At 44.5% G+C, this 27,422-nt stretch overlaps 1 protein-coding gene across 1 annotated transcript in view; it reads right to left on the reverse strand.

Annotated features, from left to right (window-relative positions):
• SPOCK1 (SPARC (osteonectin), cwcv and kazal like domains proteoglycan 1) overlaps positions 1-27,422 on the reverse strand; it is a 588,816-nt gene that overhangs the window by 340,441 nt on the left and 220,953 nt on the right. The window contains exon 3 of the mRNA XM_052643320.1: positions 896-941. Coding sequence (XP_052499280.1) covers positions 896-941 — 46 coding nt within the window. The remainder of the gene's footprint in view (positions 1-895; positions 942-27,422) is intronic.

The raw sequence follows: 27,422 nt of genomic DNA on the forward strand, positions 1-27,422 counted from the left end.
TTCTATCATGTCACACATCAATGCCTTCCTTGACGTCTTTGTGTCAAGTTGACCACTGTGATCACATCAAATACTCAAGCTACAGAAATGAAGCTGATTCTCAGAAGTGTGAATCTTTGAGACCTGGTAGGTTAACATGTTCCCTCTGAGTTGCAGCATTAATTGCATATACGTACTTAACACCATTTCACAGCAGCAAGGTCTGTGCTAAGGGCAGCCACAAATGGAACAATAGGAACAGGGATGCGATTCACAGCAGGCCTTCGCTGCATCTTAAATAACTCCCAGGAGGACAGAGGTGGTGATTTACAATGGCCCTCAGAAGCCTGGCTTTGTGCTTGTAGGGTGAGTGGAAAGAGCCCTCTGAGGACTAAAACCCAAGTGGTCAGTGAACTGCCTGTGAAACACGCTTCTACTTAGAAACCATGAAGAAGTTATTTAAACAAAGGAAATATCAACGCCCTTGAAAGCCTCCTGAGATTGGCCTATTTCTAGACAAGAAAGTTTCATTTTTGTGGCTCATGTGAATTGGACAACGTCTCTAGGCACGGTCAGTTCCATGAATGAAATCACTGGATTCAGCCCAACAATCCACCAGGTTAGTCTGATAGGCATTTTACTATTTTGTTTCTTTGTGTGTTTGTTTTCTAACAAAACCAGCCAATGATTATAGTGGTCAATTCAATAAAAACATTATTTAAATCTTAGACAATCTCAGACAAGTAACCAACTTGATAAAATAATTTCTATCACCCCAATCCATTTAGTCCCCCAAACTTGGTAAAATAAGACAGCTAGCTGGCCTTTGTGGGAAGAGGAAGTTAGCAGGCAAAGAAGGAAAAACGAGATCGCATTTTTCCACGAAATATACAACAAGAAATAGTGCATCCTTTACCTTGGTCAAAAGGCTTGTTGGGATTCCAGTTTCTGAAATAATCATCCTATATAAGGGAAAAAAATAGAAAACAAGTCAGACTTCAGGAAGTTTCTCATATAACTGCATAAAAACCTGCCTTTCCCCCCCACCACCTCCCAAAACACAAAGGAAAATGCTAAGGGTTCAGAAATTTTTCTAAGGCATTCACATGCAATCAAAAGGCAAAACCAATACAGTATTGTAAAGCAAAATAAAGTAAAATTTTAAAAAAGTATCAATTGACTGTTCAAATTCTTGTCTTTCAAACTGTATGGATTATACACTAGGAAGAGTTAATACATTTCAGCCTAGTATGGAAACAGCACTGCTCTTCCTGGTTTGACAGATAAACCAAGACACCTTCTAAGTGCAAGATGTATTTGCTATCAATTATACCGCAGGTGATGCCTAGCTGTTCTCACTTGGGATTAAGCCTCTGGGTTTGTAACCGCTGATAATTCAACTGTCAACATTTCTCCTACATGGAGACACGTAACTTTGGTGCACAGTTCCAGCTTTCTAGCACTTCTCGAATCTAAAAGCAGAGGGTCATTCAAATGTGAGAATTAACCACTGGCATATATTCACCTTAATACCATTTGTTCTGATTGTGTAGATAAAAAACAAAGGCTGGCCAATCTGGTTGATTCATAACCATGTCTTTCTTGCATGTAGCTTGCTTCAATTTATGCTCCAAGGCTAGACAGTTGATCACGTTGAAACTATAAGGGTCTAGGTCACTCACGGCTCCATCATCCTGTTAACCTCTTCCTCACTTCTAATAACCCTTCCCCTCCAAACCTTCACTATCCAGTTTCTCTTCTGTCAGCCTTCAGCCACTCCACTGCAGGTGAGCACACGCCCTCTGTCCGCTCCACTCAACTGTCTGCAGCATGCAGGGGCCCTGCCCATGGACAACAGCCCCACATCAATTTTAGGGCACGTGCCCCCATTCAGTTAATTTCCTCCTGAGTATACTCAAACGATTTGTGGGACATGTTTTTGGCTGGCACTCTGCATGCTGCAGTTCCAGAAAGCTGTCCAAAATGAGGCCTGGATTTCTCTTCTAGAAAAGCTCATTTACACCAAAGTACACAATTAGTTTCAACTATGGTCCATGCTCTCTCCTGTGACCATTTATCTCCCACACCATCTCTTTGCATTTTATTGGTCTCTGTGTCATTCAATTACCTGGCTTTATTAGATCCTTGTTGAGTTCACCTAAGCCCTTAAATAGATTTTAGGAAACTGGATTTAGAGTAAAACCAGAACATTGCTTCTTGGGCAGTGATTCCATTTTCCAGGGCATGAATAAACATGAACAGTTTCCTCTGGATCCTGGGGATTCGGCATTAAATCATGTTTAACTCCAAGGAATTGGTCCAATTTGCTCTGGCTTTAATTTTATGCCATAACTGGCCTTCTCAACCAAGCTGGTTAGGAAATCTCTGAGGTTTACACCATGAAATAGCACTGAGAAAGTTTAAAAGAATCCCTCTGTCACATCTCTCTCCATTTATTATTTTAAATACAATCCTCATCTCTTGAATTATGTGGTTTGAACTCGGCAGCCAAAGTTAATGATTCTCAGCTAAGGGCCGGATGATCAGTGGGAAATTTACCACCTGATTTCTCAGGTTGGATGGCCAATCTACTCTTAGCAAGTGAACATAAGCAAGTGACTTAGACATTCTGTGGAGAAGGCAATGGCAACCCACTCCAGTACTCTTGCCTGGAAAATCCCATGGATGGAGGAGCCTCCTGGGCTGCAGTCCATGGGGTTGCTAAGAGTCAGACATGACTAAGCAACTTCACTTTGACTTTTCACTTGCATGCATTGGAGAAGGAAATGGCAACCCACTCCAGTGTTCTTGCCTGGAGAATCCCAGGGACGGGGAGCCTGGTGGGCTGCCGTCTCTGGGATGGCACAGAGTCAGACATGACTGAAGCGACTTAGCAGCAGCAGCAGACATTCTGCTGTTGACAAGGGAAAGAAAAGAGACAACGTAAGATGAACTCATCCTCACTATTGGAGAAAAAAATAACAAAATCTCCATCCTTCCAGCTGTGGTCCATAAGTGCCCTCTGATAAGGATGGTATCATCTGTTTGCAGTCTGAAGTCATGTGAACTATTTTCTACTTGAACATGCTGCTTTAATACATGGAAATCCTTGGAAGCTTAGGCTGTGAGTCCGAAAGGGAAGGACTGAAGCCAAAGACAAGTTCCTCTGCTTTAACTTCACATGTCACATTCTCTTTGATGTCCAAGTAAGGTTTGAGCCAGTCTCAGGAACTGAATATTTCCTAACAATTTCAACATATGTTGTAACTTGAATGGAATGTGAAGCATTCTATTGGACCCTGTCACTTTTCCAAGCTAACTATAATTGCCATTTTTGCATGTTTCTTGGGGAAAGTCAGAGATTTCAAGGTGAAACTTCTGCTACTACTAAGTCACTTCAGTCGTGTCTGACTCTGTGCGACCCCATAGACGGCAGCCCACCAGGCTCCGCCATCCCTGGGATTCTCCAGGCAAGAACACTGGAGTGGGTTGCCATTTCCTACAAGTGGCTATCTGCATGAGAATATTTAAAACTCATCACACATGTAATAATACTGCCTAATTGCTGCCCCAAATGTGAAAGTACACCTTGCGTTAAAGCTCATTATGCAGAACGAGTCTCTCTAACAGCCTCTCGCCCAGCAAGGCCAAGTGGGGAAGGAGAAAGACTTCCTGCCTCTGATTGCTTTCACCCTGCCTTAGGAAAGCAGATGGCAAACCCCAGTGAGCCAGCAGTGCAGACAACCTTGGTTGTGACCCCTTTGGCTCTAGCTGAGAGACAGGCACCACAGCCCACTTGGGGGTTGGTCGATGAGCACGGGGAGGGGAGTCCCTACTAGGCATGGCCATAGCGAGGTCCAGACATACAAGGCCAGAGCTCATGGATCAGCTTTCCACTCTGTTCCAGCCAGATCTGTAGACATGACCCGTCCAAGCCCCTGGGGCTGTACTGATCAATACACTCTTCTGCTAGGGGAACGTTGGTGAAAGAGCATCTAAATCCACATGAAAAAGTCAAAAAGAATGCCCTTCTAGGGCTTCACCTCATCCTGGAGCCTCACTTAACAGTCTGTATGCCCAAGGGACAAAGGACAGCTGGATGGTCATTTCTCCAGGGCCTAAGACCAGGGGCACCAGCCCAGCTTTTCCTTTATCTTATTTTCTGTCTGAATTTTGTAAATGTAACATATATTTTAGGTTATCCTTAAACAGACCCAGGACTTGCTGTGTTGTTGACAACACCCAGCGCCTGTTTTCTCACAGTGACAAATCCCAACATGGGAAGCAGTGTGACAGCCCCAATATCACCCCAGTACTGCCCTGTAACCGAATGTGTTCCTGCTGCATGGCCCCCAGAATTTGGCCCCCAGAGCACAAAAGTCTAGGGCCTCAGGAGCCCTTGCCTCTAACCTTCCTTCTGACCCCATAAAGATGTGGCCTGTTCAAACTCAGACTGTGGTGGAAGGCATGGTGGATGGACTCAATCTCACACACTTGCCAGGAGAGCTGTATCCATCTGAGTTGGCCTCTTAACTGGTAATTTTATCATCTAGTGATAAAGCCTTTAAAAATGACTTAGAAGGACCTTAGCATCAGTTAATTTTTAAAACAGACAATCTAAATAGAAAGATACATCCCTGGATACAGTCATTTATTAAATTCATTAACTCCTAATAGTGCATTCTACAAGCTGAAGAGTGAAGGGTGGCAGTGTTACCATACATGTGTATTTTATGCACTACCCTGCACAGGATAATTAAGTCAGACCTCTGCTGGACAAGGGAGAAAAAAGCCTCCTTCTAAATTCTCACCATATGAGGAAGACCTGATTCCACTTCATGAAACCACTTCAAAAATGAAAATCACCCAAATCTTTAGGGACTGTTACAACCCAGAAGATCCTGTAAATTTGAAAAGTCTCAAATTTGAGCCTGCTGACTCATGTCCAAAATCATGAAACATTGCAGGGGAGCATACAGACATAGTAAAAAGAAAAAAAAAAGTCACAAGTTGGCATACAAATCCCAGCAAGAAAGCGACAACTGATAGCATCTAGAAAAATGAAGAAAGGAGGGGTGCTGACTGTGGAGGAAGAGTCATGGAATGACCATGGCCCCAGTTACTTTTTAAAATCCTCCACAACTGATCAACAGAGATGAAATCATATTCATTTTATTAACATTCGATATCCCACAAACCTAATACTGGATCCTAAGAAACTATTGGCACCCAGTAGCTGGTACAAAGAAATTCAACTCTAGGTTTTCAACTACTTTAGAGATACCCTGTTTCAATAAGCATTCATGGAAAATGAAATCTCTTTAAAATATATATACATGTAACATATATTTTATATTATCATATATAATAGATATTAATTCCCAGGTGGCACAAGTAGTAAAGAGCTCTGCCTGCCAATGCAGGAGATGTAAAAGATGTTGGTTCGATCCCTGGATTGAAAAGATCCCCTGGAGGAGGAAATAGCAACCCACTCCAGTACTCCTGCCTGGAGAATCCCATGGACAGAGCAATCTGGCATGATACGGTCCATAGAGTCACAGAGAGTCAGACACAACTGAAGCGACTTAGCACACTCAAGGATATAATACGTATCAGTATATGTTAATAACATATATATATATATATATATATATATATATATATATATACACACACCAAATAACATTCTGCTGTATAATGCATCTTCCAAGAAAATGTTTAAGCCTCCCTACCAGGAAATAATGCAAAAAATATCCTGCCATAATTTTAGTGATTAAGTCTCTTTATCACAGACATCATAACCGATTGGAAAGTCTCTCATTTTAGCCAACTGTGACCGGGAAACTGAATTTTTCTTTCTTTCTTTTTTTTTTAAATTTTAAAATCTTTAATTCTTACATGTGTTCCCAAACATGAACCCCCCTCCCGCCTCCCTCCCCATAACATCTCTGTGGGTCATCCCCATGCACCAGCCCCAAGCATGCTGTATCCTGCGTCAGACATAGACTGGCGATTCAATTCTTACATGATAGTATACATGATAGAATGCCATTCCCTCCGCCCCCAAATGGCTGATGCAATTTAGTTCAGATATTCCCCAGGGGTTTGCCTTTCCAGAGGTGCTTATGTCAGCTCCAAAGAATGTTAAAGCAACTCTGAGGAAGAGAGTGGCACAATCAAATGGAAACCACTTCTGCAATCCAACTGCTTTACTCCCACTTACGAAGATGACGATGGCATGTATGATATACTTTACAGCTTTAGCTACCACAGATCAAATACACTCAGCTCTCACGGGACAGATCATTTCTCTTTTATACACATTTTAGCTAAGTTGTTTGAACACTGTAGTTTCTTCGGAAGATTACCTGAGATAATACAAATTACGAGCCTAGAAAATAAGTGGGTGCCTCATTTGTCTCGGCCAGGAGTGAGCCATGGAGACATGTACACATGTACAGAGGAAAGTAAGGCTAAGCAAGAGCAGGCAGCCTCTTTGAGGTCGTCTGAAGACCCCCTGTAGATAAAAACAAGAGAGAAAAGCACTGCCCTGCAGGGCAAAGTGGACTATAGTCCGGTTTATAGATCCTAGGAGGAGGTTAATCCCACTTTATTGAACCCCATACTTTTACAAAGGTGTTAGTTAAGGGGCTATAGGCAAACTGCTCTCCAAAGGATTCAGTGCAAAAAAGTATTTTTTTATACTACTTGACTGGGGAGAATAAGGAGGAGGGCTGGCTGGCAGGTGGGGAAAGTGTCTCTGAAGTGATCATAGAAATCATTGGAAATGTGAGACTTCCAGGTGACACTGTATTGAAAGTGTTAGTCACTCATGCGTGTCCAGCTCTTTGCAACCCTGTGGACTGCAGCCCGCCAGGCTCCTTTGTCTGTGGAATTCTCCAGGCGAGAATACTGGAGTGGGTAGCCATTCCCTCCTCCAGGGGATTTTCGTGACCCAGGGATCTAGCCCAGGTCTTCAGCATTGCAGGCAGATTCTTTACCATCTGAGCCACCAGGGAAGTCCCTAATGACATTATATAAGTGAAACTTGCCTGTAATTTTAATTTGTGTGCAGTAGAAATCCCTACTCATGATGCTATTGGGAAATACAAAACATTCCTCCTATTGAGAGAGAAGTTGGCTTCTCATAAACCCCCTCACCTCTAAGCTATTTCCAGTAACCTCTCTGGGTAAGCACTGTGCTGTCACAGTCTTCTCCCCATCAGGCCTGTCCTTCCCACCCTGGTGAAGAACCCCAACAGGAATCCTTCTGTACGAAGCGTTCAACCACCCAGCCCAGCTTGGGCAGTGACTCGAGGCCCCCTGCCCCGTCACTCTACAGACTCCACTCATGAGAACCCTGTACACTAGGGATTGGGAGCTGGACCAATAATACATCTTCATGGGCACAAATTACACCCACATACCTGGGCCAGGCTAATTCTGAGCAGGTTTGGATCTTACCTGCACATTCCCCCGGGGCAACACTCAACAGTACATAGTAAGTCCTGGCTCTACTGGAGTCAACGGAAGTAAGCTGATTCAGGTTTAACATCTCCATATTCCTGCGAAATGCGCGTAAGTGTTCCTGATGTGCACATAAGGACAGGTGGGTGTCTGTTTATACAGACACTCCAAATCACTTGCTCCCTGAACAGAGTAATTCTTTGATAAATTGGTCTGACATTTGGTATAAAGTCCTGCAGGCCTCAGACAAAGTGATTTAGAAAATAACAATGTCAGTTGCTCTGCTCTTTCAATAAATAACCCACCAGTAAAACACAGATAATAACTGACAATCATACTTGTACTGTAACTAATGAGAAAAGATAAAGCAGCAAATGGACTGTTTATATGCATTTGATAAATTGCGTCCCCTGGATATACCCATGAAAAATAAATGTGTGTGGTGCTGGTTCGCTGAACTAAAACAAATATTTACCACTGAGATTTAGGATTGAGAGTGATATTTACATTTTATTTGGCAACTATTTTGATGCTATGTCTAATACACAGTGGAAAAGTCAAAAACCTACCTCAACTTCCTGAGTACGAAAGCATTATGAATGAGGAAAAAAAAAAAAAGAATCACATCAAACAATAGGAAGGAATGTAAACATTTTTGATAATTGCATCAAATTTTCAAATTATAACATTAGAAAGGTCATAGGCAGACATTTTCTTTTAAGTTACCGACCATCACTCCCTTTAAAAGGTTCCCTCCCTCGTTCACGAAGTTCATGAAAAGAACATTAGGTTCTTGGTGGAATAAGTGAAGTGTGGGAAAATCTGAGGGCCCTCTGGTGATCTGTGTCATTACTGTAGAACAGCTAGCAGAATCGTGATTAAACCCAAATATACAGGCATAATTATTATCTTTGAGAATTTTAAATGACTAATTTGCTGTGACACTGGTCCAAAGGGTGAAATTCAATGAAAGTCCTGAGATGACATCAGAGAACAAGAATAAAAGACCTTCTACATTTCTGCAAAGAAATTATTTCACCTTGCAGCTCCAAAATAGCTTCAAGGGGTCTGAAAACTGAGAAGGACATGCGTTTATGGTCCTGGGATATAAAATGAATAGCACTGTCATGGCCCATCCAGGTGATTAAAGGATTATAACCACCACAAAGAAATCCCCCTTCCTCACGGCTGTCTGCTTGTCCTTGTCTGTCCATCCAGGCTGGGTTCTGGAGGAGCGACTGCTCAAAGAGAAAACCTGAGTCTGAGATCTGTTCCAGGAAGGGTGCCCTACACCTGACTTTCTCTCCCGGGAATACAACAGATCTATGATGCTGCATTTGTGCTCTGACCAAGACAAGGGGTGTCTTCCCAGACTCAAAGCCACCCATTCCCTTGACCTCAATAGCAAAATGATCAAAACACCTGAGCTAGCCAGGAGTGGGCTTCTGAATGTCCAAACAGGAGAGAAACAGAAGGATTATGGATTCAAAGACAATAGAAACACTATGAACAGGACAGGCTGTGAAGCAGACATATGCTCAGATCCTGCCTCACTCACTCACCCACCAGCTGGGCTGGCACAAGCCCCTCAGCTTCTGAGTTGCAGCCCCCTGATCCGCAAAACAAGACCGCTGCACCTACCTTGGAGGATGGGTGACAACAATTCGCAATAATGTGGCAGTGACTGGGATATTATCAGGCACAAAGAATGACTCAATAAATTAAAATGTACACTTTTGTGTCCATCTCCAGAGGTTTATAATATTGAGATGTCTCAAAAACATTGAGAGAAACAGGCTTATAGAAATAATGATATGCTTAAAATTTCAGTTATGTGGCTCTTGTGCATTTGAATCATACCAAGTAGGCCCAAATGAAGGGAGACCAATTGCCCTTGGGAACAATAATTATGAAATATTTTCAATGCATGCAGTTTTATTAGTCTTACGGATGAAGAGTGGCTTAGAAAAAAATTCAATGAAATGTGAAAACATGAGTTGCAGGCACGTCTCTGTTTAAAGGTCAGGCTCCCATTCTCTAAGATTTAGTGACCTTGTCTATTAAAAAAAAAAGATAATACTTACACCACAGAGCTGTCTGTGCAACCAGTGAACCAGTGAGAGATGTTTTGAACCACTGTTATCAATTACACATCATCTAATTCTAAGTAAATTTAAGTTTCAATTATGACTCACTATATTCTCTTAAGTGGACTAGGCCTGCTCTGAACAGGTAAAATTTCTTCATAATCATTAATTTACAAGTAGAAAACAGTCAGAGAAACCCAGAGAAGGGTCACTTCATTGAAACACCAAGTAAGGCCCTTGCCATCTTGGAGCATATAAACCTCTCCTTTACAGAAAATACAAATCTTACTGGCCCAAGGCCCAGTCCTGTCTGAGCAGCATGAACTCCAAATTAATCAGGTCCCACCATCTTTCTGAGACTGCCACTCCAGCCACTGCCGCCCTCCCCACCCCCCCACCATCAAGGCCGGCAGGCCTCAATCAACATCCAGATGCTGCCTTCCAGAGAATAAAACACTGGGTGTGAACTGTCACCCACACAGCCTCTGCCCCAGCTGGGCCCCAGCTTCTCCTGGGGCCCCCCTCACGTGCCCAGCCAGCCTCCTCTCCCTATACGCTGTTCAGGTTATCCCCTTTGCTGCTCCTACCAGGATCCTCTGAAGGGACGTCAGCACTCACAGTGCCCCAGTATCAAATACTCCAGTTGCCCCCACAGCCCCCTGGCCAAGACCAAGCTCACAAGCAGCTCCCAGGACCCTGTGAGGCACAGCCCCTGCTGAGTCCTCCAGTCGCCCTGAGGCCACACCCCTGCCCACATGCTTCACTCCAGCCCTACATGAGCTCCTTCTCAGGGCTGCAGCAGCCAAGCTCCAAAATTCTACACACGCTGCATCCTCTGTCCCTGAAACCCCCTTCCTCTCCCTTCTCTGACTAACATTCACTGCTCTATCAGCGCCCAGTTTAGATTAGACAATGGTCCTCATGGGCCACCTCCCTGTTCCCAGTCGCTCCACGTCAGAGATGTGTCTGCTGTGTGGTCTACAGCCCCTGGGCAGCCCCTAGCAGAGCCCTGATGTCACCGGTCTGCAGCAGCTGACCGCTCTCCGGCCACTTGACTACACTCCTGCCAGTCCCCGGGGCTGGGGCGGGGTGTCTTCCCCTCCACACCTAGGGCCAGCACGGTGCCCGTTCTGAACCAGGTACTCAGTGAGCACCTCCTATGAAGACAGAATCACTCAACCTCTGTGGCTTCTTTCATGTCAGCTGCAGATTCCCAGTTAATTCCCCTTTGATTCAGAACACTGGCTCTGCGTCCTGGAAGTTTCAGGAGATGGTGAAATGGGCAACTGCTTTAGTGTGACTTCACCTGGGGCAGTTACAGGAGCGTGGCATCAGCAGAGATGATGGCAGAAGACCTTGGAGGGAGCAACCAAGGAGGGCTGGTGGACCTCTGCCTGACAGCCGTGCTCCATGACTGCTAATGCCCCGAGTCACCCCAGGGAACAAATGAACTTCATGACTTGGCTTGCCACAGCTGGCAGATGTCTGATGCAAGATTCAGAATCTGAGAGAAGTTGAAGTTGAACTCCAATCAAAAAATTAAAGTAATAGTAACATTTTACATTAATCATCTAAGAATAATAGCAGCTACCAGTTTCTGAGAGCTCAACATGGGCCAGGCACTGTGCCAAGCCGACTGTGTCTTAGCTCGCTGAATTCATCTAGTAGCTGTGTCAGGGAGGCACAATCAGCACCCTGATGACCTACCTGGGAAAACTGGGGCTCAGAGAGGTCACATTACTGTAAGTTTACACAGCTAGTAAGAGGCAGGAGGATTTGAGCTCAGTTTTGCCCAGCTCTGGAGATTTCTTTTTCAAACTGGACAAATCAATAATTCTAACAATATTTACATTAGGGGCTTCCCTGGTGGCTCATTCAGTAAATAATCTGCCTGCAACACAGGAGACCCTGTTTGGATCCCTGGTTAGGAAGATCCTCTGGAGAAGGAAATGGCAATACACTCTGGTAACAATATTTACATTAGTACGTCACATTGGGAGACTCCAGCATGGCTGGGGAACAGAAGAACTAAGAATGTGCTCTAGTTTTGGGGTTTAGACCTGGCTCCCAGTCAAGGGGGCCACCCATGAGAGGATAGAGGGATGGGTGAGGTGGGAATGAGCAGAGATAGTTGGTTGGGGTCTCCTTGCAGGTCCAGGGAGGTGGAGCGGGAGGGAGATGCTGAGCTGTTCCTAGATTAATGAGGTTCCAAACAGACAGACAGATCCTGGTTCTCTCCACCAAGCACTGTGCAGTGCTCAGGGTCACTGAATGAGTTGCTCCTAGGGATGCTGGGGGCCTTCTCTGACTGGCAGCATGGCAGAGCTCCACACACTGTGTTAAATGCACCGAGTGAACAGAGGACCAGTGAGGTATGTGAGGACTGGAGCATCTGGGAGAAAACACAGGGCTCACTCCCTACTGGAGATGGAACACAACGGCTGCAGGAAATGGCAAGGGATTTGAGACACAGCCCAAAGGCCTCCCAAGAGGCTCTCTCTACCACTGCATTGATCCTTCATGCATCTGAGCCTCAGCTTTCCCATCTATGAAAGGGGAAATGTAAACACCTGCCCCACGGGGTCTTTGTGCAATTGGACAGCAAGTCCATTTGTCCTGTGCCTGGCTCTGGGAAAGTAGCTGGGACACCCACCAGACATCCTGACCCCTCCCTACCCCACATGGCGCCCCAGGCTTCAGAACCATGGCCAGCAGCTCTGGTGACAGCAGTCTCAGGAGCAAGCCCCACTGAGGAGCACTTTGTGGGCTCTGGATCAGGCACTGCCATCACACCTGTCTGCCACCACACTCTCTGAGGCTCACTTCAAAGTGGAGCATCCAACACTGACATCAAGGCAATACACAGAAGACCTGGTGGCTTTGGCACCGGCCATCTCTCTGGGAAGCCACGGCCACAGACTTCACATGAAATTTTCATTAGCTGCACAGCAAGACCTGCTGCAGTTCCTCCCAGCCCTGCCATTCAGCTTCTTCTCTTGGAAAGAGCATCTTGGAAAGTTAGCAATAAAAGCTCCCTCACTGTGTCCCTGAGAGCATCTTAGCAGTCACCCTGCCTGCCCTCCTCTGCATCCCGAGGCTCTGGCCCTTGGACCACATATATAGCAGATGCTCCCACCAATGCCCCAGAAACAAATCTGGTCAAGGTCTTTAGTCCACTTCAAAGCAATGATGTCACCATCAGAATCTGAGAGAGTTCCTTTGAAATCTGCAACTTCTGAAGTGATGTTTCCCCTACAGTAAAGCACAAACAAGCCTGCCAATTAGACCCACACTCCCCAGCCACAATTTCCCTCTGTAATCACTGACAAAGCTTCCACAGAGAATGGGAGCAGTGTTCCCTGTCCCAGGTACAGCCACTGCTATAACTAACTGGGGCTCACCACAAGCGTAGAACAATCTTCCCACACTGACTGACAACCCCCCATGGGACCTATACTCCCAAACACTGTTGGATCCAATCAATCCTGAACCATGGACTAATAATCCTAGAGATGGGCTGATTTTCCTCTCACCTGACGAACATTTCTACAACTCTGTGATGGATGGAAGCCAGTCTCTCACCCTCAGCACTGCCAAACAGAGGCCTGGTCGACTCAGGTGACTTAGAGAAAGAATCCCAAAGCACCTTAGCCAGGCTCCATGCTTGAGAACTTGCTCATCTGACCACTTGGACAGGTAGATGATGTACTTACGTCATATGAAAAGACAGCATCCAGAGATAAGATAACCATCCTTATACCAAGGTCAATGTGTTTAAGTCTTGTGATAGCTGTTCAGCCCCAACTCTTGGGGATCTGTGTACTCCACAAACATCTAACCATCCTGCTGCCTTCCGGGGCGGGGGCGGGGGGGGGGGGGGTTTCCATAATCTGCCTGGGGCACCCACAGAGACAAAGCAAGGCTGAAGGAAGCTGGGGCCAGAGGCTCAAGGACCTTGGTGTCTGATGAGATGTCCACACCTAATCTCCAGGCACTGAGAAACCACTGAGGGTGAACTTGGAGGTGGCTCCCATCACAGTAGTGCTTTCTGAAGGTGCTGGGCTGACTAAGTGTGGGACAGGTTAGAAAGAGTCAATGAAACCAAGGACACCAATGAAGAAGTTCATTTCATGTGTGTACAATTATCACTTATGGAGCATTTGCTGCATGTCTGCCTTTGTGCTAAGAAACAGACACGAGTAATACTCTGCCCTTACTCTCAGAAGCCCATGGTCTGGCCAGTGTAGAGGGAGACAGAAATGTCAGCAGATGGAGCATAACAATACCTGGCAATGTGGTCATTATAAAAAAGAAAATAGCTACAGAACACAGAGGAGGAAGCCACCACTCATTCCGGGGAACTAGGGCTGACTCTACTGAGGCAGAGGGACCTGCGCTGGGTCCAGATGGACAAGGAGTTTTCTAGGCAAGGAACATGCAGTGGGTGGGATGAGGAGCCAACAAGTGCAATGAGCAGGACTCTTTGCTGCAACAGCCCTCAACTCGGGCAACAAGAGAGTAAGCCTGAGCCCAGAGGCAGCCACAGAGAGTGGATAACAGGATGTCTGCGTTGCTCAGGGTCTCTGAAGCCCCCATGGCCACACCATCCGGTCTGCCACTTGCTCTGAGACCAGAAAGCCTGGAGCTGCCGTGGCTGATTACTGGCATCACTATGATCAGTCCACTCAAGTTGGAAGGCTGAGCAATGGTATTATGTCTGGAGGGGCCACACTCACCCATGGCATGCCACCCCAGGGATGAGAGCCAGCTCACACCCCGGCCCTTCCAACCAGCAAGTGTTTCCATGCTGCCTGTCAAGAACATATGTAAGTCATATGGGCCATAATTGGAACCAACTAGTCTGTGTGCCCGACCTCTTTCTGTCCTACAGAGACACAGGGCCAGCTTGCTCAACCTTCCTTTATTAAATAAGCATCTCTTTCTTTGGAGGTGAGATCTCTGAGAACAAAGGCTCTGGGAACCAAGACCCTAGAGGTCCCCCCTCCTACTCCCAGTCAATGATAACAATTAAGGGCCTCATTTAATGGTAACAATTAAGGGCCTCTCACACGCTAGCAAAGTAATGCTCAAAATTCTCCAAGCCAGGCTTCAGCAATACGTGAACTGTGAACTTCCAGATGTTCAAGCTGGATTTAGAAAAGGCAGAGGAACCAGAGATCAAATTGCCAACATCTGCTGGATCATTGAAAAAGCAAGAGAGTTCCAGACAAGCATCTACTTTTGCTTTATCAACTACACCAAAGCCTTAGACTGTGTGGATCACAACAAACTGTGGAAAATTCTTAAAGAAATGGAAAAACCAGACCACCTGACCTGCCTCCTGAGAAATCTGTATGTGGGTCAAGAAGCAACAGTTAGAACTGGACATGGAACAACAGACTGGTTCCAAATTAAGAAAGGAGTACTACGTCAAGGCTGTATATTATCACCCTGGTTATTTAACTTAAATGCAGAGTACATCATGAGAAATGCCTGGCTAGATAAAGCACAAGCTGGAATCAAGACTGCTGGGAGAAATATCACTAACCTCAGATACAAAGATGACACCACCCTTATGGCAGAAAGCAAAGAGGAACTAAAGAGCCTCTTGATGAAAGTGAAAGAGGAGAGTGAAAAAGTTGGCTTAAAACTCAACACTCAGAAAACTAAGATCATAACATTCAGTCCCATCACTTCATGGCAAACAGATGGGGAAACAATGGAAACAGTGAGAAACTTTATTTTGGGGGACTCCAAAATCAGTGCAGATGGTGACTTCAGCCATTAAAAGACACTTGCTCCTTGGAAGAAAAGTTATGACCAAGCTAGACAGCATACTAAATAGCAGAGACATTACTTTGCCAACAAAGGTCCATCTAGTCAAAACTATGGTTTTTCCAGTAGTCATGTATGGATGTGAGAGTTGGACTATAAAGAAAGCTGAGCACCAAAGAACTGATGCTTTTGAACTGTGGTGTTGGAGAAGACTCTTGAGAGTCCCTTGGACTGAAAGGAGATCAAACCAGTCCATCCTAATGGAAATCAGTCCTGAATATTCATTGGAAGGACTGAGGCTGAAACTCCAATACTTTGGCCACTAATGCGAGGAACTGACTCATCTGAAAAGACCCTGATGCTGGGAAAGATAGAAGGCAGGAGGAGAAAGGAACAACAGAGGATGAGATGGTTGGATGCCATTACCAACACAACACACATGAGTTTGAGCAAGCTCTGGGAATTGGTGATGGACAGGGAAGCCTGGCTTGCGACAGCCCATGGGGTCACAGAGTCGGACACAACTGAGCGACTGAACTGAACTGAACTGAAGGGCCTCCTGCTCTTCCTGAGGGCTTCCTAGCCAATGTACCCATCTTTTAAAATCAAAACCCTCCAGGGCAAAATTACCAGCTAAGACCATTAAGCGTCTGCCTGCAATGCGGGAGACCCGGGTTCGATCCCTGGGTTGCGAAGATCTCCTGGAGAAGGAAACAGCAACCCACTCCAGTACTCTTGCCTGGAGAATCCCACAGACAGAGGAACCTGGTAGGCTACAGTCCATGGGGTTGCAAAGAGTCAGACACGACTGAGCGACTTCACTTTCACTTTAAGACCATTTCTATGGTAACAAAATGCCTATCAATAAGGACATGTTTATTTCTTGTGGAAGAGTACTCAGCCAGCAGAAGCCAAGTCATATGTTTTTCTTTTCAGGCTTTCTTTTCATGTATTATTTGGAAGATAACAGGAATGTTAATAACAATGCAGCCCCCTTCCAGTCTTAAAATCCAATGATTCTAAATATGTCAGATAATAAATCAAATACATTTGAAATCTCTATGTAAATGAAGTGGGAGCAATTTTCAAACTAGCGAGGACTGCAATGTACTGGAAGAGTCCAAGGAAGACCGAAACATTAAGCTGTTTTTGTCTTGGATTTTTATTTTTGCGTCCAATTTTTAAGAACCTAATATGAACACAAACAGTCCTTATATCCTAGATCTTTAAAATTCCTTTCCTATTAAATAACTTTTGAGCATTAAAGAAAGAGTTTAGGGAATTCCCTGGTGGTCCAGTGGTTAGGATTCCATGCCTTCACTGCTGAGGGCATGGGTTCAGGCCCTGTAGATCCCACAAGCTATATGGTGTGGTAAAAAAAAAAAAAAAGAAAGAGTCCAGTTGGGTTTTCTTTTCACGTGATGCCCAGAACTACCAAGATCATTTTGGAAAAGTTTTCCAAGATCAAATTCTTCAGCCAAATTATCTTCTTATGAGAGGTGGAGACTCTGAGAAAGTCCCATACAAAACATGGGAAGAAAGAAAGAAAGACGCAGTAAAGAGAACCAAAGACGCAATGGTGATAATTTCATCCACTCCATAACCACACCTTCCCCATGCCTGGAGCCCACCTCCTTAGAGGCCTGGGAAGGAAGAAGGGACAGCCGTGGCTACCAACATGCATGAAGCCAGGACAACATGGCTACACTGGGGTAGTGCTGGGTCCCACTCATTATAAACAATCTTCTCATTTAGCCAGTCACATGCTCACATTTTCTAGATACCTCAGCTATCCTTAAAGAATGCCCACGACCCATTGTAAGAAGACAAAACTACAGAAAAGCAATAGAGAAAAATCAAAATGGTAACAACGGTTATTAATGGATGGAAAAAAACAAGAGTCTTCTTCCTGCTTATACTTTATTATTTTTCAATTAAAAACTAACATGAATTACTTTCTATATTTGCATATTGTCTGTTCATTCATCCATTTACCTATTCATTCATTCAAAGTTCTATAGGATAGGGAAACAAAGAAAGCATTACCCTAAAATTTTGTTAAGGTTTTTTAAAGAGTTTTGTAAAGGTTTTTTTTAAATTTTGTTAAATTACCCTAACAATTTGTCCTAACATTACAGTCAGGACAAATCTAGCCAGAGAGGTAAAATCATTTCTACATGAATTCACACAGCACTAAAGTCTGCAGTATATGATCCATCTACACCAACAGTTCGGACTGAGAACTGAAATCACAGCCCATGGGGCATAAGAAGGAAGAATCTCTTGGGCCATGACCTAAAACAATGACTAAGCATCTTTTCAGGCAGCTGAATAGAGTCACAAGCCCTTCTAATTAGCCTGTCTCCAGGCTGGCACATAGGGTAAGCATTCATTTATTCCTTTTGTCCTGGCATCCTATTAAGGAATGCAAGATCTGGAATAAGCAGGGAGTGACCCTCAGCTCACTCAGTACCACACAGCCCAAGGCCCCTGCCAGAAATAGTTAGGAGAAGGACCCAGACCTCACAGTAGAAATCATACATTTACGCACAAGGTGGTGACAGCTCCTGAAACAAACCCAAATTGTGGCTCGATTTAATAAGGCATCTGAGGCTCAGATACTTCATCTGATTTACTGAGAGGATACACAAATCACAGCTAGAATCAGAGGCACCTTGTCAGGGCTGCCTGCTGGAATTATTTGGGAACACCACCACATGGGTTATTTTGGTGTTGCCCATCAAAATCTCATATGTCTGTTTCACACACCTCTCTTTTCACAAAACTCAGTTCTTAACCTAGCTTGGAGCTGAAATCAATGGTTCTGCTTCTGGATGTGAAACATAAAGAAACATAAAAGTCCATGGTAGTTTCTTAACTGGTAACTTTTCTTAACTGGTAACTTCTCTTGACATCTCCACTGCCATTGGCCAAATGATTCCAGGTAAATGTTTTGCAACCTTTATGAGCTTCAGTTTCTTCATCTATAAAATGAGGGCAATGGTGTCCACTTCACTGGGAGGCTTACTTGGAACACATATGTGTTGCACATATGCAAAATGCCCAGCATGTAGTATGCACCAAATATCCAAATATGTCATTGCTTTTTTTTTTTTTTTAATTGACCACAGTATATCCTCTGCTGAAACCTGATAACAAAATTTGAAAAACAGAATGCTAGTTTCCTCTGGATGAGTCCATTTGCGATGCCGCCGTCCTGAGAGCAGACATTTTTAAGAAATCAAATATGGGTAATGGCTGCTTTGGAAAAGCAGCAGCCACTGCTTGGTGCAAAAGTGTAAATAAAACGCCACTTAAGTAATCACATTACTCACAGCTTAACGCATGTGATCCAGAGCTGCAAGCAAGCGTGTGTGTGATGGATTTCTCATTATCTGTTGGCTGCCACTGCAGCCCATCCAAGCGTCTGCAGGCATCCAGACTGGGAAAGTCTACATTAGCTCCTGGTGGGACCCACACTCCTGCTATCAGTGGAAACAGACGCAGCAGGAAGGAGGCGATGCCTTCATAAAAAGGTGATAATACAGACAGATGTGTCTGCTTGGGGAAGAGATGCCAGGTTCTAGTCAGCAGTTAAATGTCCCTTCCTTGGCTCTCAGGGGCTCCCAAAATATTCTGGGTGAGAGGAATTCCCTAGCTGAATTCTCTTAGCCCCTGCCAGGTAGAGGTGGAGCCTTCTTGGATGCCCTGATATGACCTGATTTCGACTCGGTGCCAAGACTAAACAGCAAAGGAGACTAAACACCAAAGTCCAATGCTGGACTAAATCCATCATCTTTCTGAGGAGGGGCTCTGAAATCTCAGCAGACCAGAGCTGCCCTCAAGCACGGGCCTCCCAGGTGGTGCTAGTAGTAAAGAACCTGCCTGCCAATGCAGGAGACACAAGAGACACAGGTTCAAACCTGGGTTGGGAAGATCCCCTGGAGGAGGGCATGGCAATCCACTCCAGTATCCCCGTCTGGAGAATCCTATGGAGAAGAGCCTGGCAGGCTACAGTCCATGGTGTCACAAAGAGTCAGACACAACTGAAGTCACTTAGCACACACACACACCCTCAACTGGGGATATGTTGGGTCCTTGGACAATTTACACTCTGGATAAATGCAGAACTTCTAGAAAAGTCACTTCAGAATCCAACTACAAGCATACTCTAAAGATGTGGGTATCTATGGGGGCACAGGCTCGAATGTCCTCAGGGAAGGATGTGGGAGTCACTTCCTCATATGAAATCCCAGTTCACCAAGGTGCCTGCTGCCTTTCCCCACACAGAATTCCCTACACACAGGCAGCTTTGACTGCGACAAGGCAATCAGAGACTCTGCCGCTCCACCTAGACCTCCCAGCAGGGCATCTGTGCCGTTATGGTCTTCTCCCCTACCCTTTCTCATCAAAACTTGCTCCTGGACCTTTCTTCAGAGCCGGTAAAGAGGACTGAGGCAGTTCCATTCATATTCAAAAGGGATCCAATCTGAGGTGACAAAATCCTGCCAGAGAAAAACGAGCAATGTTTGGGGAGAAAACCTTGGCTAGCCCTTGAATTTAAAGCATACCTATCAGGTCCAGGCAAAGATGGAAGGTGAGGAGGATTAAAAACCAGTGGAAAGGAGACATCAGACAATATTACAAAGCTGTAGTAATCAAAACAGCATGATACTGGCACAAAAACAGACACGTGGATTAATGGAATGGAATCGAGAGCCCAGAAACAAACCCACACATCTACCATCAATTCATCTTCAACAAAGGAGGCAAGAATACACAATAGAGAAAAGACAGTCCCCTCAGCGAGTGGTGTTGGCAAAGCTAACACCATGTAAATCAATGAAGTTAGAACACACCCTCATATCATACACAAAGATAAATTCAAAATGGTTTAAACTTGTAAACATAAGGTATTTTTCTACCATAAAATTCCTAGAAGAAAGACAACATAGGCAAAACCTTCTCTGACATAAATTGTACCAATATTTTCTTAGATCAGTCTCCCAAGGCAATAGAAATAAAAACAAAAAATTAATAGTTTGATCAAACTATTTATTTAAAAATAAATATTTAAAAATAATCAAACTTATAAGCTTTTGCACAGCAAAGGAAACCATAAACAAAATGCAAAGACAACCTATAGACTGAGAGAAAATATTTGCAAATTATGTGACTGACAAAAGCTTAATTTCCAAAATATACAAACAGTTCACACAACTCAACATCAAAAAAAAAACAAACAACAACAAACAATTCAATCAAAAAGTAGGTGGAAGACCTAAATAGACATTTCTCTAAAGAAGACACACAGATGGTTAAAAGGCACATGAGAAGGTGTTCAACATCACTAGTTATGAGAGAAATGAAAATCAAAACTATAGTGAAGTACTATCTTACACTAGTCAGAATGGCCATCATTTAAAAGTCTACAAATAACAATTACTGGAGAGGATATGAAAAAAGGGAACCTTCCTACATAGTTGGTGGGAATGGAAGTTGGTGCAGCCACTATAGAAAAAAGTATGGTGTTTCCTTAAAATACTAAAAATAGAGTTGCTATATGGTCCAGCAATTCCACTCCTGGGCACACATCCAGAGAAAACTATAATTCAAAAAGATACACGGACCCCAATGCTCACGCTGCACTATTTATAATAGCCATGACATGTAAGCAACCTAAATATGCAATTACCAACAGATAAATGGATAAAGATATGGTACGCCCATATATACATACACACACATATATAAATGTACATATATATGTACATGTGTGTATATACACACATACACACACACAACAATGGATTAATACACAGCCATAAAAAAGAAGGAAATAATACATTTGCAGCAACATGGATAGACCAAGAGATTATCATACTAAGTGAAATAAGTCAGAAAGATAAAGACATATGATATCACTTGTATGGGGAATCTTGAACTTATTTACAAAACAGAAACAGACTCACAGATATAGAAAACAAACTTATGGTTACCAAAGGGGAAAGGCGGTGGAGGAGGATAAATTAGGAGTTTGGGATTAGCAAATACAGGCTATTATATGTAAAACAGATAAACAATAAGGTCCTATTGTATAGCATAGGAGCTATATTCAATATCCTATAATAAATCATAATGGAAAAGAATATTAAATATATACAGACACACATATATATGTACAACATGTCACTTTGCTATATACCAGAAACACAATATTGTAAATCAACTATACTTCAATTAAAGGAAAAAGAATGAGTGGAGAGGGGAAAAGGTAATTAAGCGTCTGCGACTGGTCTTTAAGGGAAAAGATACAGTGACCAGGAAAACGAACAGGGCAGTGTAAGAATATTTTCTCTTTTGGTGGGGAGGGTATTTTTGGCTGTGTCACATGGACCAACAGGAAATTTCCCAAGAATATTTTCTACTACAGACCCAAAATGGAGCCTGTGGGCAGTAGAGCAAAGACCCAGGTATGAAGGAGGTGTTGGGACTCCACTATTTTCTAAAGCAAGATGAAGAAATCGCAATTTAAGCCTGCGTTCAACCTACAAAGGGAAATAACTTATGTCTACTGAATACCTGCTGCCAGGCAAGCACTGCACTCTGCACTTTGCATTGATTATCCTCTATAATCATCACAATGCCTCTGCAAGAATGGAGATGGCCTCTACATTTTACAGTACAGAGGAATATGGATCAGAGAGGTTAAGTAATTTGAGCAGCAGGTCAGCTCCAGCTCTGTCAAACCACAGAGTCCTGGGCTCTTTCCACACACCATGGCAGCCCAGTACTCCCAGATGGTAGAGTACCTGCCAAGTTCTAGACCATCAGCTCCCAGAGGATGGACTCTACTGGACCCAACTCAGATGTAATCAACCTACAAAGCCTCAGAACAGCCACTGGTCAAATCAGAGCTGATAAACGGAGTTTTTATGATTCTCTTGGAAACTTGTAATTTAATTATTTTGAAGGCAAATCTCACCTTTGACAAAGTAGAGGGAAGCTAAGCCTCTGGGCTAAGATGTGGGTGAAGCCAAAGTATGGAAAGGGTGGGGAGAAAAACTGAAATCCTAGAAGACACCCTGGGGTTGGGAGGACAAACTTATTACACCAGATATCTGGTGGTTTCTGAGCCAGAGTCACGGCTAGAGGACAGAGGATGAAACAGGATATTTCCCCATTAGACGTACAACACTGAGAAGGTTCCAGGAGTGGGCGGTTCCCATCGTAAGTGAGAACAGCTTGCTAACTGCACCAGCTGGTAGTCTGATCCATCAATCACCCCAGACTAACGTGCTTCTTCCCTGGCTAACAGCCATGAGGGCCATGAACAGATCCTATGCCCTCATTTATGGGAAAGCACACACCTTAGCAGGTGGCACAGTGGTAAAGAGACACAAGAGATGCAGGTTCGACGCCTGGGTCAGGAAAATCCCCCAGAAGAAGAAATGGCAACCCCCTCCGGTATTCTTGCCTGGAAAGCTCCATGGATAGAGGAGCCTGGTGGGCTACAGTCCATGGGGTTGCAAAGAGTTCAGCCATGGCTGAACACATAGCACAACAACACGCCTTAACAAACCTGAGGCCCAACTAACTAAAAGTTAGACCCAATTTTGATTTAGGTCACTTCCTGCCTTCCTGCCGGCCCTTGCATTCTGCTACACGACCAAGGGGCCCAAATGGCAGAACTGGAGAAAATACTGAATAAACTATGAACACACACTCAACCACATTCATGCTTATTAATAATGCCTCTCTACCACATTATTCTTAAATCTTTCACAACTAAACTCTACCTGGGAACGTAAATCCTCCTCACCATTATGTGAACAAGTCTCGTAATAACAGTAGCAGTTCATTACTGAGCCATTTTAGGTTCCATTTCTCCAAGAAAATAAATAACCAGTTTAAAGAGTGTCAGAAAAATGTTCCACTGGCACTCAGCTTAAACATGATTATTTATTAGAAATTATCAAAAGCTACTCACACCTGTGGTAATTCTAAGCACACAAGGGCCTCAGTGAGTTTTAGATTTAAAGGTGGGAAAGAAATGAAAAACACAGAAGTGCTATGGATTTTCACTTTGAATAGATCTTCATTTCTTGTCCTTTGGGGCTGCTCTTGATGATGGGAGCCTCTTGCACCAAATGCTCAGACAGAGAGAACCCTGGGGAAAGATTTATAAGAGGTAGAAGAGAGGAAAATACCACATGGAGAACTGCTAGTCATGCCAGGCATGGCTCAAACATCCAAATTAGAAAATGACAGTCTTTCTCTATGAAGGGTCAGAGAGCAAACTTTTGGACTTTGTGGGTCACAAACAGACTTTACCACACATTCCTCTCCCTGTCCCCCTCTAAAAAGGTACCAATCACTCTAAACTGATGACCTCAGGAAGACTTGGCTCTGGGGCTGAGTCTGTCCATCCCTGCTCTAAACAGATTACTTGTCTTAACACTCTTCACCGCCCTCTGTAGGAGATTCTGTCTGTGCTTCCATTTTAAAGACAAAGGGAATGAGGTGCTGAGATATTAGGAAAACTGCTTGAGCTCACACATGTGGCTTAAGGGTCAAAGTACAATGCCAGGCAGGATCCAAGCCTAGGCCCATTGGTTCTCAAAAGTCATACTCTTCCCATTACAACACATGGCATCAAAAACACTCTGAATACGGTAATTCTCTTTTTTGCAAAGAGTGCATTCATATCATGAATAAGATGGGATGACAAAGGAAGTGATGTTTATTGAACATCTAAAGTGTACTGGGCCCTGGCCATGGACTTTACACACGAGAGTGCACAGGGCCAGCATGGACAGTTGTGCAGGTCGCTCACTGTACATGATGCCTGGTCAATACGGTTACTAGTGAGGAGAGGAAAGGGGAAGGGGGCAACCTAGGGGTAGGGAAAAAGTTATTATGGAATTATATGAAATCATGTGTGTGGAACTTTTGAAAATTATAAAGCACTATAGAATTTAAAGAATCTTTCATTCAATTTAAAAAAAGGCTTCCCTGGTAGTCCAGTGGTTAAGACACCATCTGCCAATGCAGGAGACACAGGTTCGATATCTGGTCCAGGAAGACTGTGCATGCCACGGAACAACTGAGCCCTTGCACCACAACTACTGAAGCTCATGCACCTTGAGCCTGGGCTCCCCAACAAGAGAAGCCACTGCAATGAGAAGTCTGTGCATGGCAGATAAGACAGTAGCCCCTGCTCACTGCAGCTAGAGAAAGCCCTTGCACAGCAACAAAGACCCAGGGCAGCCAAAAATAAAATTAAAAACGAAGGAAGACTGCCAGGTCAGGAAAGGAGTAGGGGCTGAAATGCCATGTGAACCACATGTACCAGCCACACCCTGGAGCAGGACTGTGCCCACCCAGAGGGGACTCCTCCTTCCATTTTGAAGGCACCATGGTGGCTATAGCAGTCCTGCCAGTGCACCTCCCAGAGGGCAGGATGTGAGAGCAAGAGCCTCACCAAACCCCAGGGGAACCTGCAGCCTGGAACAGCAAAAGGAGACCGAGGAGAGTCCAAGTGCTCAGACTTGCAGACCCCAAGAGGGATGTGGGAAGCCAGTGACAGGAACCCAGGGATTGATCCTCAGTCATGGAGGAAAACCAAACTTACCCCACCCTTGAGTCTTAGGATGCAGCTGTGCAGTCAGGAGGAAGACAGACCACCATTTCACATACCATGTGAATTAATGGACTTTATTACTCCAATAGGTGTTAACGATGGAAAATAGGTATTTTAAAGGAAAATTTACACAAATTCTATTCAGTTCAACAGACACTTATTGACTCGCTTAGGGATCACAACCTAAGAGTTTATTAAAGGAGCCAGGAGCAGCTGCAGAATATCTCTAAGATCATGAAGTTTACATGGTGCAGGTGTCATCCTTAACAAAACCAGACTATTAATCACAAAGCAAAATAGGTGAGACCCAGTGTGACTGCTCTCTGGGTGTTCCTGCAGGCTCCTCTGCTGTGGTTCTGATCGCTGCCTCCTAGGCCACCATCACCCCAGCCCATCACTCACACGGTAATGGGACCAAGGACCTAGAAGGGCCCCACAGAGCTATCTTGGCATAAACGGTTTGCCCAGAGTTCCCTAGCAGAAGACAGCCCAGGTGCAGCCCTGAGATGGTCCTTATGCACCAGCCTTATTCTCTGCCTCCTGGACTTGGTCGTCCTGGTCTTAACTTCCAAGAGACAAGCTGACCTAAAGGTGTCAGAAAGACCTAACACACAGAGGTCTGCCCCTGCCTCAGCACCTGGGGATACTTCCCAGGAGGGACAGTGCCAGGAAAGAGTCCTCAAGGACCTATGGGACTTCCTTTCTCCCACACCCTACCCAAGTGGGAGAAAAATACACTCATTATTGTCTTCCCAAGACCTCAGCAGACGAACACCAATTGTTAGGCATTAGTTAACCAGTGAAAGAAACTGCATTTTCTTTCCTTCATCATTTTCAAGTACAAGATTTTTCTCAAATGCCCCTAAAAGTTCTTGCAATTGTCTTCAGACAGACAGTAGTGAAGAGAGACAGCAAATTGCTCTCCACAATTACTCAGCGCCGAACTCCCTAAACAGCCCATCTTTATGCCGCCAGTGTAACTGTGTCTATGGACGACTGGTTCAGGCGAGGGCAATCGTTCCCTGAGCCCTCCCCTACTGCTCAATGCTCAAAAGGCAATGTGGAAAATTACCCAGAAAACGGCTGTTTATGCTTTAGGCGGTACCTACATGGAGAGAGGCGTGATGGGCAGGTAGAAGTCACAAGCCATAAAAGTGAGAAAATACTATTTTCAAGTTAAATGTGAAGGGAAGTCCCTCTGCAAGAGGTAATCAATAGTCAAGCAGAAGCGCCACAGGACAAGACCCTCCGGTGAAGGAGAGAAGAAAAGTGGCAAGATCACCTGTGAGTGACAAGTCATTGAGCTACAACAGCTGCATATGGTTGAACTTCACCACTGTCCCCATTCCCCGGGCACTGAAGGGGCTTCACCAGCAAAAGGGAGCCAGCTCCAGCCCCCAACTTCTGGGTGATTTAGAGACAGCATCTACATCAACTGTGGTCAATTCTGCTGCTCCAGGCACAGCCCTGTGACATTTTGAAAGAACTGGAAATGGTAGCCATGACTCCCTCCTGGCCATAACCCAAGAATCTAAGAGATTTGGGAACCCTTGGACATACCCAACCCTGACTTTGCCCCAGTCTTGATAATAAACTGCCCACAACAGAGAAAGCCCAGCACAGCATCCTGAATCCTACTCTAGGTTTCCTGCATGAAGTTCCTATCTCCCCAACCAGGGCCAACTCCTTCGCTCATGGCTGTGAGAATTTGGCCCAGTGGCTGGAAATAAGGGTCTGTAACCAACGAATAGACACAGGATCTGGAAGCAGTCAGAGGTTCTCATCACTGGCCTCTCCTAGGTTTCTAAGACCAGGAAATCATTTGCTGACAAGCTTGGACAGCAGGTTACTTTTAAAAGGGAAATATGGACTCATAATTATTTTAAACATACACAATTCCAGACCAGGTGATTGCTAAGCACTGAAGTCTACCATATTTTACTCCAAACTTCCCAGTCTTCTGGACTGCAGCTGGAGAACAAGATGCAATGCCTTTGGAACAAGGAAAAATAAAATCACTTCAAAAAGCATTAAGGAGGTAGTCAGCTTCACTGATTTATTTCTGAGATGGGAAAATGGGGGAGGAGAAGGTTCCAATTTTCCATCAGTACTGAGCTATTCATAGCAGGAGGCTTGGCTGGCGGTTTGATTGGCTTGATTCAAATTGCAAAGAGCAAGGATGCATCTTCCCCAGGAGGGCAGCACAGCAGAGCACTGAGCTCTGGAGCCCAGTAGAGCCCACTCTGAACCTTGGCACCAACACAGTGACTGACTGTGTGACCTTGGAAAGGTACTGACCCTCACTCTTCCAATCAACAAAATGAGGTTATTAAAGGGGCCAACTTCATAGAATTTACAAAGTCCAAATGAGGTAATCCATGTAAAGGACTGATGAGTGCTCATAAAGACTAGACATTAGGAGGGGCGGTCCTAAGATGGTGGAGGAATAGGATGGGGAGACCACTTTCTCC

This window comes from Budorcas taxicolor, chromosome 7, assembly GCF_023091745.1.
Source record: "Budorcas taxicolor isolate Tak-1 chromosome 7, Takin1.1, whole genome shotgun sequence".
NCBI lineage: Eukaryota > Metazoa > Chordata > Mammalia > Artiodactyla > Bovidae > Budorcas > Budorcas taxicolor.